Genomic DNA, 13,838 nt, shown 5'->3' with positions numbered 1-13,838 from the left:
GACAAGACCGAATACTGACAGGACTGTGGGATACTAACACGGACATGAATATTGTTTAAGGCGCTCACGACAAAGGCATCAATTTCACACCATGGAGGAGTCTGCGCCAAAGCGGAGGCGTACGTCGCCTCGCACTTCACTCGAAATTGGAGGAACTCCAGCATCGCCTGAACCCGCGTCACCGCGACGGAGGCGTCCATCTTATGCATCGCCAACAAAAGCGAGTCTTGCGCGTCATAATCCAGAAGTCTTGGAGAGGAGAAGGTCCAGATCACCACAAAAAGCGCCAAATCCGACATTACCTTCCTTGGACTTCGGAGTTGAGCAGAGCCCCTCAGAGGTTCTTGCAGCGCGCTTGGCCGGGAGTCGCTTGGTGAGCGATGCGCCGACACCAACGCGTCCTAATGAGGCGACGCCGGGTTCAGGGAGGTCGCTGCGGCGTGTTGGAGGCAGTTTGGGTGCTCCCGCCCGGCGAACTCCTTCAAGGTTGAACCCGCGCCCAGCACCCGCGCCGGGGCCTGAAGATGATGACTTTAATCCTTTCCGCGGCAAGATGCTGCGGCGATCACCACCTGCTGGAATTTCCATGCCGGCTGATGAGCCCCCGGCTTCTATGCCTGAGCCCGAGTTACCGTTGATTGAGGCTTCCTCACCTCCTCAGCCTCCAGCTTCAATGCCTGAGCCTGAGTTTCCATCAACAGATGGTCCTTTTTCTGAGCCTGAGGCTGGGGCTCCTCGCTCGCCTGAAGAACCTCCAGCGCCAGAAGCACCAATAGAACCCGAGAGTCCGCCTCCTGTTGAATCCCACTCACCGTCCGAATCCCCGTCTGGTCCTTTGCCTGAGCCCGAATCTGAGAACGATTCCCCAAGCCAATTTCTCGACCAAGCCTCTCCCTCACCCGAAGACGACTCTCCAAGTCGAGTCCTTGAACAGGCATCTTCCTCGCCCGAGCCCATTCCAGCTTCAATGCCCCAACCTGAGCTGCCATCAATGGCTCAACCTGATTCTCAAGAGGCAGCTCCATCCGCGTCACAGCCTGTACCAAAACTTCCGCCATCAGCTCGCGATGCTGCCCTGCGAAAAAGTTTTCGCAACAGTCCAATTCGTTTTCGGGAGTTGTCTCAGCCCAGGGATTCGCCTCTGGCAAAGCCGCCATCACGACTTCTGGACAAGCCGAGAAAGAGCTTCCAGCGAGCTGGAGCATCTGCTAGAATCACAGAACATAGGCCCCCCGTTGAGACGAATGTACCGGAAGCCAGGAAGCCCAAAGCCTTCGATCCGGATTCGGCCAAAAAGGCAGAGAGGGATGCTCTTCTAAACGAGATGGAAAAGCTTAAGAAAGATTTGGAGACTGCGCAAAAGGAGAATGAGCGGATTCGAGTGATGCAACAATCTGGTCGAGTGCTAGCTCCTTCGAACCAGGAGGCAGTTATCGATCTTATTCAACGCCAACATCTTTCCGAAGCCGACAAGGACCAACCTGTGTCTCAACAACTCGTCCAGGCGGCATTAAACCCTACTGCTCTCCTACCTTTCGGCAAAGCCATGGCTCCCACGCCTTCGGTGCCTGTCGAGGATAAGCAGGCCGAGATCAAGTCACACCACCCTGTCGCCCTGACAGCGGAAGAGGAGTTGCCTTATCTTGAGCTGTTCACTCCATTCTCAATATCATCAAACATCGCTGTCATGCCTGTAGAAGCAGATCAGCCTCTAAAGCAGCTTCATTCCATCACCTTTCGATCTCGCGAGATACCTGGGGTTTTTACAGCGCGAATGGACATGGTTGTTAGCGCAACTGACTTGACCATCCTGGACCTCAACATGACAGCACTTGAGCCGGCCTCGAAGCCCGAACTGGGTCCTTTTGTCGAAAAGATTTGCACCGGCGACTGCAATCGATCTATGCAACAGAACGTCGGTATCCTATCTTGGGCCATGGGTGAATGGCTCCGTGTTGCTGTGGACAGAGCAGAGCTCTGGTGCCAACTGGAAAACAGCCTTGGCTCCAAGGATGGCGTGTCGGAGTCTACGAGCCAGATGCGCGCACGCAAGTCAAGGCGGAGAAAGAGTGACGAAGAAGATGAGGAGTCTGGATTTACACACGTGGAGTCGGTCAACAAGGCAGACCTTATCCGCTACATGGGCCAGCAATACTTTGACATCTCAATACCCCAAAACGACACTGAGGACTCGGGCGTAGTGGTACGGTTGGAATGGAAGACTGAGTTTGACTGGACGGGAGAGGCCGAAAGCAAGCTTGCGGTTTTGACGGGCGTTCCAGGGAAATGTGAGTGCACACGATTATTACCTCTTGGCCTTTTACTGACATGATATGACAGGGCACCAGATGGATGAGCGAGGGTCTCTTGGAAAGATTCCCAAGCTTTTCGGTGAGCTTGTTCATGGCGGAGAGAAACCGGAAACGGCTATACGGACCATTGTGGCTTTGGTTGCGGGCGAACAATCATGATAGATGTCAGGATGCCAACATGGAATTCCACCACGAACGACTGTAGACCAAGATGAGTTCTTATTGCGCAGGTCGCATACGAGAAGACGAAAAAGATACCATAATATTGTAATTAATTTGTATTTTGGCCACGGCGATGGCCTCGTGTGCCTACTGTATCGTACCCCCTTTTCCCTCTATCCATTAAAGAAGTCTGGAGCGCAACGCAACGCAACGCCCGCGAAAAGCAGCTTAGTCGACAGTGACACCCATCTTTCGCAATTCGGTCTTGGCCTGGTCAATCTCGGCCATGAGCTCCTTGTGGGCTTCCGGCACGTCGTTGAAGGTGAGGATGCCCCAGCCGAGGCGGAAGAGGAGGAATGCGCCGAAGGAGACGAGCGCCCAGAAGGGGAGCTAGTGTGCACGGTTAGATTGGGGCGTCGCGAGAAAGAGGGAGGTGGAAAACGTACGACGGGGACGATCTGCTCCTGGATCAGAGGGGGGAGGGGGATGAGTTCGAGAAAGAGGGCGAGGTAGAGCTGTTTTGCGCCAACGGATTAGCAAACATGTTTTTCGTATCGAGGGGTAAAGGGGTTTGTTTTTGCGTACGGAGGAGACGAGGAGGGCGAGAGAGATGGTCTGCTGGGCGCGAGTCATTGTTGCGGTTTTGCTGCGGAAGCGTGAACGAGAGTGAAGAAGCGAAAGAAGGAGCGGCGGGTGGGCGACGATAATGCGATGATGTCGATTATCCAAATCTTGAGGAGACGTGTAAGTTGTCAGGGGTTTGGCGCGTTGGGTGGGAAATTTCGGATGACTAAGGTGGGGTGGGTTAGGTAAGCAGCTTTGGGCTTATGTCGAGTTCACGATGACTTCATTCCACTGAGGTCAACTAGTTACACGACGACACAGATGGATACGTGTATCCTCCATGTGTCGCTTCATAGTATGTTGAACTATTGATTGTTTCTCACTGCCCCCCGGGTGCAGCGCTTCAAAGTTGGTGCTGGACAAGATTCCCCAAGTGGGAGTCACGTGACTGATGTTCAGCCGGCGTGTCTTCGATTCACCCCCAAGCTTCTGTTAACCGATTTTTCGCAGAACTTGAGAAGGCATGCGCATGATTTAAGCCTCGTATCTACGTAGCTATATTTATGATACTTTAGTGAGAAGTATTACTTAGTCCGAGATTGACCGCTTGTTCAAATTACTGTTAGATATCAAGCCTCGAACTCATTGTGTGCCCAGGAGGAACAAAGTTAATTAGGAATGTCCACGGGCTGATGCCCACTCGGGAGTTGTCACAGCTATCTATTGGTGATTTCGATGACTCCAGCTTGACTTGCGTGTGTTTAATTGGCAACGCCAAGCACCAGGGTCCTGACCTTGTGTTAACCCCGAACTGTAAAGCAGTTAGTGGCCAGCAATGTGTGGATTATCTGCGCCCCAGGATGGGGAGAAAATGATAATCTCAGTTAAACCTAATCCACAACTGCTAGGATTATACGAGCAGTTGTTATAACTGAATTAGGCAATAGGGAAGAGATGTGACTCACCATTGAAAAACAAGTCAATGCACTCATCTAATTAGCTTACGACTTCTGTCAGTGACTCAGAGAGCTGAGAAACTGCGCCTATACATTGGTTAGAAATAAGTACTTAAGAACTATACGGTCTTCTTCAGCTCATTTTATGGCCCCAACCCGAGTAACTCCTCACCAATGCTCATTCGCAACGCTACAAGGGAAGACATTCCCGCCGCAGGGGCCGCTGCAGCAGCGGCATACATCGATGATGAACAGGATGCCTTCATGTTCCCCGGCCGCAAGAAGCACCCTCAGCGATATCTCAAAACAAAAGAGAGCATTGTTCGCCATGGCATGAATGACTCCACAGCAACGGTGATTGTTGCTGTACTCGAAGAGGGAGATGAGGGCTGGAGTGGAAAGCCTGATATTGTTGGCTTTTGCATCTGGTTTCGCGAAGATGGCGAGGAGGAGGGTGAAAAGGCCAAGGGTGTTGAGAAGAAGGCTTTACTATCGAGTGAGTCCTAGTGCTGTTTTCTGACACTACTACTTCTGAACATGACTGATGCAGCGGTCAGGGATAAAAACTTTCATCTTTGGCTCTGAAGTTTTTCAGTACGCATCCGACCTGATAGATCCACTGGTATCAGCTCAGAATGCCTCCATCATGGCTCGGACATGTCGCCTCCCCTCCTCTAACCTCTACTTTTGCTCCAAAATCGACAACTTGCCTCAGTACGGCATCATGGATATTGCTGTGCACCCCGACTTTCAGGGTCACGGCATCGCGAGGAGGCTCGTTGAGTGGGGTATTAATAAGGCAAAGGAGGAGGCTATTCCCATCGAGCTCTCTGCGACGCCTGCGGGATCGGGATTATACGCTAAGCTGGGTTTCAAAAAGGTTGGCGTTTGGAGATGGAGGCCGGGTATGGAAGGTAGTGATGGTAAGGGTGGATGGGATATCATGAGGTGGCAGCCAGAACAGTGACGTGTTTCAATACTGGATAGTCGGTTGTTAGATTCTTCTGGTCACTGTGAAATGGTTTAAAGCTGACGAGCACAAGGACTAATACTACGCCTCTTCTGGTCCCATCTCTCTGGGTGCGCTTGTATGATAAGCCTCAAGCAGTCTTGCTGGGTTCATCATTGCCAGGCTATTTTTTTTTTTTTTTCACATTCCGTGATTCCACGAGAACGCACACAGAAACGTGACCGAAAAAAGAAAACAAAGTCCCACTCTTTCGTGACTATCAAGGCTTGAACTTGCCCGAGTGTTAAGTCAACCGCCTGTCTGCCCCGTTCGCCACTCTTGCACACTGAGGCGCTGCTTTCACCGCTGGGCGGACAGCTTCTGGAAGCGCACCCCTGCGAGAAGGCAACCGGGAGGTAGTTAAGCGCCTGTTTTCTCCGCAGAAGCTGAATATATACTGTAGCTGGCTCAGCCACCACGACGCAGTGGGGGGCACACAGCCGAAGAAAAGGCGCAATGCCATTGGGAAATGCTTTGGGAGCTGGACGAGTCCATTTGGCTTTGGCGCGAGACAAGGATATCTGCAAGACTGTCGAGGCTGTCTCGTAGCTGGACCGTCGGCAGGCTGACTTGGATCCTACACCTCCACGACGACCATCATGTCCGACGACGAACTCGCTGGCAAGTCGTGGCACTGCTTCGCTGGATGTCGCTCGCGGAGTTCAAAAACGCCAAAACTAAGACGGGGAGACTCTAAGATTGTAAATGGGCCTGTTTTCTCATCACAGAGTAGGTGAACAAGTATCTATGAATGCTTCGCGAGAGCGTCTGCCAGTGCTCGCGACCCTGCACCTTCCTTCACCAATGCTCACATCCCCTCAATCTCGACGTTGCCATCATCCGTCATTACCAAGGCTGCCTCACCAACACCAATTCCAATTGACCGGCGACAGAGCGGACAACGTACCGCACTGAAAGACGCTGATGCCATCTTTCAGGGGCTTTGGATGCTGCACTTGAAAAGGCTCGACAGTCCGAGGAGGACAAGCATGTGGCTGAGATCATTGACGCATTCACAACCACGGCCATCGGAGATGAATCTCTGGGAGCTCGGAGGCATTGATATATCCTTGGACCCTGATATTTGACGCCGCCTAACACGTCAGATGAGGAACCTCAAAATGCAGTGGCTCACACGACGAAACGATTAGGATTGGCAGAACTTGCGGGAGCACAATGGGAAAAAAAGCGGTGCACCTTGGCATGATGTTTGTTGGGCGAGCAACGTGTGAGAGCATTGCATGGTCGGTCCCGTGAGCATCTTGCTTGACGAAGACAAAGGATTGGACCAGTGTTGCTCTTATCGGTCGGTCTTCTGGCTCAGCTATCTCATCAAGAACCGGGCTTCAACTATAAAAAAAAAACACAATATTCGCTCTTGTCTAACCTCCATCTCTACCCATCCCTAGAAGGACGGATCACTTCTGTGCTGCTAATCATTTGTCCCAGATTTTCATACATCCAGCGGCTCACATGCACCTCACTCTTGTCCAAGCCACCATTAGCCGTGGCATATACTCCCAGAAGCGAGCCTGTTGCAAATTCATATTAGCATCGGGCAACTCACAGCGAGAAGAGTAGGAATGTACTAACCTCCCCATCGCCCCGCGCCTCCGCTCGTGGTGGAAGTTAGGGCGGTTCTGGACATGTAGAAGCCTCGATCCTGGCCATTTTCGTCCAATATTATCACTGAAAATGTGTATTCGAGCGCGTTCTCCGCCTTGATGCTGAGTTTGATTCGACCAGACGAGCTATCCGGAAGAGGAGTCAAGTCGTCGTCGGAGCATGATCCGGTCTGGCGGAACCGAAGATGAGGGCGCAGCACAGAGTGTTCGCTTCTCACCCAGGTGACACCAATGCTTGCGTGCTGTAGCTCCGTGAGGAACACGGTCACGCCTACTTCTTCGTTCTCGTAGAGAATAAGCGGTGACTGGAGCTCGATGCTGAAGTTGAATAGGGTTGATGTTTGTCGACGACCTACAAACGTCAAGCCTTGGCCGTCCTTGAATTTTCCTGCCAAGGATTGCTGAGAGGATACAAGGCGAAGGCTTTTGACGTGACCAGGTGGTGAGATTGTGACGGATCCTTCAGGGGGAAATCGCCAGTGGACAAAGTGCAATGGGAGGTTCGAGCCTACGGAAAAGTCCAGCTCGTCTCCCTCGTCGACTAATTGCCTGTACCCAATAATTCCAGGATCGCTCTTGGGTAGGTACAAAGTATTCATTCGTCCTCTTACTGGCTCCGGTCGAGGCCAGTCATTCTCTGCCCAGGACACAGGGAACAAGACAGTCTCTCGGCCCATGGGGTAATTCACATACTCAGGTCCCGAACGTGTCGCCAATGCCACCCCCCACCAGTTCCCATCTCCGTCCCGAAAAAAGTCGGCATGGCCAATCGTCTGGAAGTACTCGCTCGTGTTGCGGTTCGTGAGTATGGGGTTGTCTGCAAAACCCTCAAACGGTCCACTCGGGCTTCGCGATCGAGCGATGGTGACGCAGTGAGGCAGGTCTGTACCGCCCTCGGCGATGAGAAGATAATACCAGCCGTCTTTCTTGTACAGGTGCGGACCTTCTGGCGCTATCCCTCCAGTACCCTTCCAGAGGGTCTTTTCAGGTCCTGTTGCTCCGGTGCCGAGGTCTATTTCGAACTGGACGATTTCTTGACGAAATGATGCCGCTTGGACGAGGACTCGGTCATCATCATCCCAGAAGATATCAGGGTCGAGGATTAACTGAGGCTGTCGAAAAACGATGGGATCAGTCCAAGAATCTGGGTCGAATGGATCTGACGAGGAAAAGATAAGGCCAAAAGAAGCTTCAGCATCTCCGATTGTGACGTATTCGACAATCACATAGAACCTCTCGTCATGATAGCGTATGGTGGGAGCGAATATGCCATTGTCCTGTGCATCATGTAAACCAATCTCAGGAATCTGTCCGCGGCGGTTCACGATGTTGCAGCCGAGCTTCCAGTTGACAAGGTCCTTGCTTGAATATAGAGGAAGGCCAGGGAATATCATGAAGGATGAAGTCACGCAAAAGAAGGTGTTGTCCCACTCTGGAACAAAAATGCAGCTGGGGTCTGGATTCCAACCCGGGAGGATTGGGTTGGTGAAACCCCGAGGTGGTGAATGCTGGTCCATAGCGTTACTCGTAGATAGATGTTTTGACGGATCAAATAAAACGTAAGTTTCAAGAAGATTAAACACGCTTCTGTCTGTTTTAAATAGTAGTCGCTCTGTTAGCCCAGGCTGTCAAGCTCGGGAGAGCTAGGGCCGAGCTGGATACGTAAAATCGTATAGGAGGGCACATTACTCGCTGCAGACAAGCCTGACTTGTAATAGAATCGATTGATTGAGCCATTGTTTGAACGAAAATTTACGCTAGGTAATTCCAGCCGTTAGGTACTGCGTCAAAAAAGACGCAGGGGGCTCCCCAAACCTGTCTGTTCAACTGGCGGCATCCCGTTCGTCTACACATCCAGTTCTGTGTAGTGGCCCATTAAGTTGAATGTTCCTGCACAGCTATGCATATCTATTTACGCTTTACATGTTAGCCGAAGAAGATTCTCTCTAAATTCATCCAAAGAGGATACAAGCCATATCCTTCTTTGACTGTCAAAACCAAATCCATGATGCCCGCTTACTCTAGTTTCCCACATTCGGCTCGCAAACCTCGGCTTTGGTGCCCTGAATAACACCCCTACCTGAACTGGCTTGGCCGGGGTCTGGATTGGAGGAAAACTGGTCAGCTTGACAGATCCGGTCAGACCAGGCGACGACTAACTACTCGTGTCATAAAGGCTAAGCGGTGATACTAGGCAAATAAATTCAGTCGCTCCCCTCATGGTCTGGACATTACTAGACTTGTTCTCATCTTTTATGGCCTCGCATATGTACAAAAATGCCGTCTATTGGAACTCTACTACAACTTGTCGGCTTGACCAGCATCGTCTTGACCACTTATCGAATTCTTAGCAATGTCTCGCTTTGGCTTCCTTTCAACACGAGCCTCAACCGCTACAATCGAGACCCGCGTGCTTGGGCTCTGGTCACAGGCGCCTCTGCTGGAATAGGACGAGGACTCGCCGAGCAGCTTGCTGCAAAGGGTTTCAACGCCATTCTACTAGGGCACAAATGTGACGAGCTTCAAGAAACACGCGATAGCATCATTGCGAAATTCCCGGACACCCAGGCCAGGATATTGGTTGTTGATGCGGCGCAGGCTTCACCTGCTGAGATTGAGACAGCGCTGGTTTCCGTTTCGGACCTTCAAATCACTGTCCTTGTCAACAATGTTGGGGGCATGCAAATGATTGGAGCACCAAGGTTTCGGAGACTGGATCAGTACTCGGCTGAGGACCTAGACGGCGTCGTATTCCTGAGTGCTCGATTCATGGCTCACGTCACGCGCCTTTTGATCCCGCTTCTGGCAAAGAACGGCCCGTCCCTGATCATCAACGTCAGCTCCGGTGCTAGGATGGGCATGCCCGGTGTTGCTGCTTACTCTGCTACGAAGGGATTCATAACCTCCCTCAGCAACGCCGTGGCCAGGGAGATGAAAGTAGACGGACTCCCAGTCGATGTGCTAGGTATTGTACCCGGTGATTTCGAGTCACAGTCGAACAATGTTGGCCTGCAGCCTGGCTCTCCTAGTTCGAGACAGTTTTCCAAGGCGGTGATGGATCAAGCCGGACGGGCTGCTTCCAGAGGAATTCTCGAGATTTGCCCATGGCCTATCCACGCGATTCAGATTGCCTTTTTCAACTCCTTGCCCTTGTGGTTGTCGCAGAAGTTGATGTTTGACGTGTTTGAGAAGAAGAGGGCTGAAGATGGGTTGAAGAAGGATTGAGGGAGTGAGCAGGCTTTTGGCACGTCCACTTGGCCATCTGACGCAGGTTCATGGCTTTGACCTCGTTCTAAGGATGATGTAAACGGTTCAAAGGAAAATCTTAAGCCCCGTGTTTTACATGCAGCTTTTCTTAGATTTTGCAATAGCTATAAAAGAGAATAGATACATAATAAGACGTTTTGATTGGCGGCGCCTGTTGTTCAAGAGCGCGCCTAGTGCTCTGAGCTCCTGTTACGAAAAGGAGGTTTATAGCATGCATGTGCCCACGTTTGTTATTCAAGGCTGGATAATATACATTAAGCAGAGAGAATAGTCGAACATGGTGACAGCTGACATCATCACTAGGAGGAGTAGAAATTATACGAAGACATATCATTTAGATGGATCGTTATTAGACTACAGTAATGTTCTCTCAGGCTAAAGATGCCAATCTGGTGGTTTTCCCCGACTCAAACTCGAGCAGTCCTCTCCGCAGGCTCCTTCTGGTCCTCACCACCGGAAGCAATCTCCTCAACAGCCCTATCCTTACCAGCCTCTCTATCCAGACCCCAGTCCTCGATCTCAGGGTACTTTCGCACATAGAACCACATTCCCATGATGGCAACAATGCTTCCAATGCTGAAGGCCGCAGCCAGAGGGAAGCCGATGGGGTATTTGGGGGAGTCAGCGACTCTCCAGGCACGGAGCGGAATTGTGGCGTGGCCAACGTAGACGAGCGTGACGGCCATGGCGACGAGGATGGACCGGACTTCGGGCTCCTTGCGGAGGATCTCTGCGAGCCAGGCAATGAGCGCATAGCCCCAGGCGGCCGTTGCAAAGGTCAAGAAGTAAAAGGCCATAATGGTCTGCCATGAGTTGGGCCAGCCTGACAAGACCGAAGTTGCAACGAGTTGAAGAGTCGCAGCGCCGACACTGACCTGCCATCGCCAAGCCTTCCAATCACTCAGGGCATTGAGGCCGATATTGCAGACGATGCTGATGGCGTATCCGCCCAAGGGAATCAGGTTGACCGTGTAAACCGAGTATCGTGGGGTTCCGTCCGCCTTGGTGAGGCCCTTGAGGAAGAGCAGGAAATATGCGTTGGCGCGCTGACTCCAGGCAAACTGAAGATACGCGGCAAGAAAGAGATATGAGAGCGGGCTCTTGACAAGCAGCTTCAACTTTTGAACCAATGTCTTGAATGGGATCAGCTTGGACGTCTTTGTTCCACTATCGCTCATCCGCTGTCGAGACAGCTCCCTCTCTTCTTCAGTCAGGTACAGCGCTCGGGTGATGGCTGGCGAGTCGGGGATGATGACGAGACCGACGAGGCCCCAGAAGATGGTCATGGCTCCGGAGACGATGAAGAGCCACTGCCAGCCTGCAAGGCCGAGGTGGCCGTTGAGGTTCTTGTACAGAGCTGCTTGAACGATGCCGAGAAACATGTTTCCAGCGACACCGCTGACACCAAAGATTGCCAAGCGCTTGCCAAGCTCCTCGGGGCGATACCTATATCATGTTAGAAATAACCAATCAAAATTTCTTTGGATGTTACAAGTACCAGTTGAAAATCAAGTTTACGATGCCAGGCCAAGACGTCGACTCAAACACGCCGAGGAAGAAGCGCAGCGCAAAGATAGTCTTTGCGTTGCCGGCCTTGTAGGTGAAGAGGGTGAACAAACCCCAGATGATCTCGCACACGGGGAGGAAGAGCGAGGGGCGGACGCGGGTCTGGATCAGCTGGGAGGGCACGATGAAGATGGCGTAGCCGATGGAGAAGTAGGTGGTGAACTCGACGAGCTCGTTGCCGAAGAGGGAGAGATCTTCTTTCATGCCCGAGACGTAGGCTGCGGTTGTGGCGGATTGATCCATGTCCTGAAGTTGTGTTAGTTGGTGAGATTGAAATGGGTGTGGGTGTAGCTTGTTACCTTGAATAGTCCGGCAATGAATGCCCAAACGAGGAGTAAAACGTCAAGCTTCAAAACCAACACATGGGAGGGATCCTTAAAGTAAGGATGCACCTTGGCGAGCCATGATGTCGACTCGACAAAGGCGACAGCTGGTCGCTCACCAGACGTCGAGTCATTCTTGAGACTGGTGGTCGGTGACATGTTGGGCAAAACAGTCAAAATATCACCAGAGAACAATCGCGGTTTGAATTGATCAACAGCAAGAGCAGGCACAAGGTGAGAGGCCCGTATTTAAGTTCACGGACGATATAAATGTTTTTACATGGCGTCTTATTCGTCTGGACAAGGGGAGTAAAAGCTTGTAGGCATGGTCTCGCTAATTCCCCCAGCTAATCGCTTCCTATGTCGAAGCTATTATGACGAGATCAGTCTTGACGATTCCGCAACGGGGCAGAAATGACTGTAGTCGACCGATTCAGCAGCAGATTTGTCCCACGGTCGCTGTCTCTCGCAGGGTCCAAACTCCCGCCTTTCAAAGCAGAAGCGATCCACATGAGACTCCAAGCGTTGAATCAGAAGCAATTCCATTGGACGGCTCCAAGGGGCGGTTACATGCTTCCGATGGAGAGTCGATGTCGTCTTCAACCCTTGAAATGATGATAGATTTTACCCCGTCTAGCGCTGCGTAGGACGTCTTGGCGGCCGATGACGACAGCCAGCGTTTCCGTTCTGGTATAGGTCGACGGTTGCTGGATCCGACGGCGGAGATAAGCGACCGGTTTAACAAGAGGGCACATTTGCATTAAACAGCATACGATTCTCAGCACAGATCTTCAGTCAACAGTCTGATCAAACCCGGTATCAATTCATCATGTCTGAACCTCTCTACCCTGCCTACCTCCCCACCAGGTCCGACGGCTACGTCGCCCCTCTGGCCGTACCCTTGTTCGACGGCGACGAGCCGGGGCTCCGCGCAGATCCCGCTAAGCCCTCTCTTCTGAAGGCCGGCGCTACTGTCACCGACATTACCCCCCGCATTGGCACTGAGATCCGGGGTGTGCAGATTAGCAAGCTGAGCAGCGAGGGTCTTGATGAGATTGCTCTGCTAGCGGCTGAGAGAGGTGTTGTTGTTTTTGTGAGAAAATACATTGCTCCTGCGCTTGCACACGAGCTAACAATGTCATTAGAGAGACCAAGATTTTGCCGATGTTGGGTTTGACCGACAGCGAGAGATTGTGAAGCATTATGGCCCTCTTCATCTGCATCCCACCATGGGATATCCCAAGGGCACCGGTCCCGAGTTTCACGTCGTCTATGCTGACGAAAAGTCGTGAGTTTATCATGAACACATATCTACATGCGACATTCGATATCTAACAGACCCCAGCGGCAACTTGAGAAGCCTCCTTGGTCCTCGCACAACTTACGACCTCTGGCACATTGACCAGACCTTTACCCCCAATGTCCCCTCAACCACCTTCTTTTGGGTTTTGGAGATTCCCAAGTCTGGCGGCGGTGACACTGCTTTTACCTCTCTCACACACGCCTACGAAGCCCTCTCGCCCGCCTTCAGGGAGACCCTTCTAGCGCTAAAACTCCAGCACACTTCCGCCTCTGAAGGCGAAGTCAGAAGAGTCGGCACCGAGCGTGCCCTTGCAGAAGCCATCAACACGACTCACCCCCTCGTGATCAAGCATCCCGTAACCGGCAAGCCCGCACTCTTCGTCAATCCCACCATCGCCCGCCAGGTCGAGGGTTTCCTGCCCGAGGAGTCACAGCACCTGTTGTCGTTCCTGCACAACCACATCCGCAGTCTAGACTTTAGCTGCCGCGTAAAGTGGGAGAAGGGGACGGTTGTTATCTGGGATCAGAGGTCGGCGGGACACTCTGCTGTGCCGGATTTCCAGGATAGTGAGAGGAGGCATATGGTGAGGATGATTCCTTATGGATCCAAGCCTGAGCCCGTGTCCAAGTAAATTCTGTGTTAGATACCATGAAGTATGATGTAAAAGCTTAGATGAATAACCTGGATCTAAAATCTTGCTCTGGATTGCCTGTTCAGTTGCGTGAATTAGGATATCTGTACTCTTTGATAT

At 51.9% G+C, this 13,838-nt stretch overlaps 7 protein-coding genes across 7 annotated transcripts; 4 read left to right on the top strand and 3 right to left on the bottom strand.

The window, feature by feature from the left end:
* Window positions 1-91: 91 nt before the first annotated feature.
* Window positions 92-2,471, top strand: NCS54_00362000 (Hypothetical protein; the record flags this gene model as incomplete). The annotated part of the gene is made up of 2 exons (XM_053149183.1): window positions 92-2,288; window positions 2,341-2,471. The coding sequence occupies 2 exons, from the start codon at window positions 92-94 to the stop codon at window positions 2,469-2,471; spliced, it is 2,328 nt and encodes a 775-aa protein (XP_053005158.1).
* A 231-nt stretch (window positions 2,472-2,702) lies between these two features.
* On the bottom strand, window positions 2,703-3,215 carry NCS54_00361900 (Dolichol-phosphate mannosyltransferase subunit 3; the record flags this gene model as incomplete). Its single annotated transcript, XM_053149182.1, has 3 exons — window positions 3,060-3,215; window positions 2,921-2,989; window positions 2,703-2,864 (listed from the first exon to the last, which is right to left on the bottom strand). The coding sequence occupies exons 1-3, from the start codon at window positions 3,105-3,107 to the stop codon at window positions 2,703-2,705; spliced, it is 279 nt and encodes a 92-aa protein (XP_053005157.1). The 5' UTR covers window positions 3,108-3,215.
* Window positions 3,216-4,168: 953 nt separating this feature from the next.
* Window positions 4,169-4,961, top strand: NCS54_00361800 (N-acetyltransferase domain-containing protein; the record flags this gene model as incomplete). Its single annotated transcript, XM_053149181.1, has 2 exons — window positions 4,169-4,490; window positions 4,552-4,961. The coding sequence occupies 2 exons, from the start codon at window positions 4,169-4,171 to the stop codon at window positions 4,959-4,961; spliced, it is 732 nt and encodes a 243-aa protein (XP_053005156.1).
* A 1,437-nt stretch (window positions 4,962-6,398) lies between these two features.
* NCS54_00361700 (GH43-C2 domain-containing protein) lies at window positions 6,399-8,145 on the bottom strand (the record flags this gene model as incomplete). Its single annotated transcript, XM_053149180.1, has 2 exons — window positions 6,399-6,535; window positions 6,597-8,145. The coding sequence occupies 2 exons, from the start codon at window positions 8,143-8,145 to the stop codon at window positions 6,399-6,401; spliced, it is 1,686 nt and encodes a 561-aa protein (XP_053005155.1).
* Window positions 8,146-8,905: 760 nt separating this feature from the next.
* Window positions 8,906-9,853, top strand: NCS54_00361600 (Hypothetical protein; the record flags this gene model as incomplete). The annotated part of the gene is made up of 1 exon (XM_053149179.1): window positions 8,906-9,853. One exon carries the CDS (start codon window positions 8,906-8,908, stop codon window positions 9,851-9,853), a length of 948 nt encoding a protein of 315 aa, XP_053005154.1.
* A 449-nt stretch (window positions 9,854-10,302) lies between these two features.
* On the bottom strand, window positions 10,303-11,943 carry NCS54_00361500 (MFS domain-containing protein; the record flags this gene model as incomplete). The annotated part of the gene is made up of 3 exons (XM_053149178.1): window positions 10,303-11,341; window positions 11,394-11,707; window positions 11,761-11,943. 3 exons carry the CDS (start codon window positions 11,941-11,943, stop codon window positions 10,303-10,305), a joined length of 1,536 nt encoding a protein of 511 aa, XP_053005153.1.
* A 670-nt stretch (window positions 11,944-12,613) lies between these two features.
* NCS54_00361400 (Hypothetical protein) lies at window positions 12,614-13,718 on the top strand (the record flags this gene model as incomplete). The annotated part of the gene is made up of 3 exons (XM_053149177.1): window positions 12,614-12,877; window positions 12,930-13,072; window positions 13,130-13,718. The coding sequence occupies 3 exons, from the start codon at window positions 12,614-12,616 to the stop codon at window positions 13,716-13,718; spliced, it is 996 nt and encodes a 331-aa protein (XP_053005152.1).
* Between the last annotated feature and the right edge of the window lie 120 nt (window positions 13,719-13,838).

Source organism: Fusarium falciforme, chromosome 3 (assembly GCF_026873545.1).
Source record: "Fusarium falciforme chromosome 3, complete sequence".
Lineage (NCBI taxonomy): Eukaryota > Fungi > Ascomycota > Sordariomycetes > Hypocreales > Nectriaceae > Fusarium > Fusarium falciforme.
This window is presented reverse-complemented; position numbering and strand designations above follow the sequence as displayed.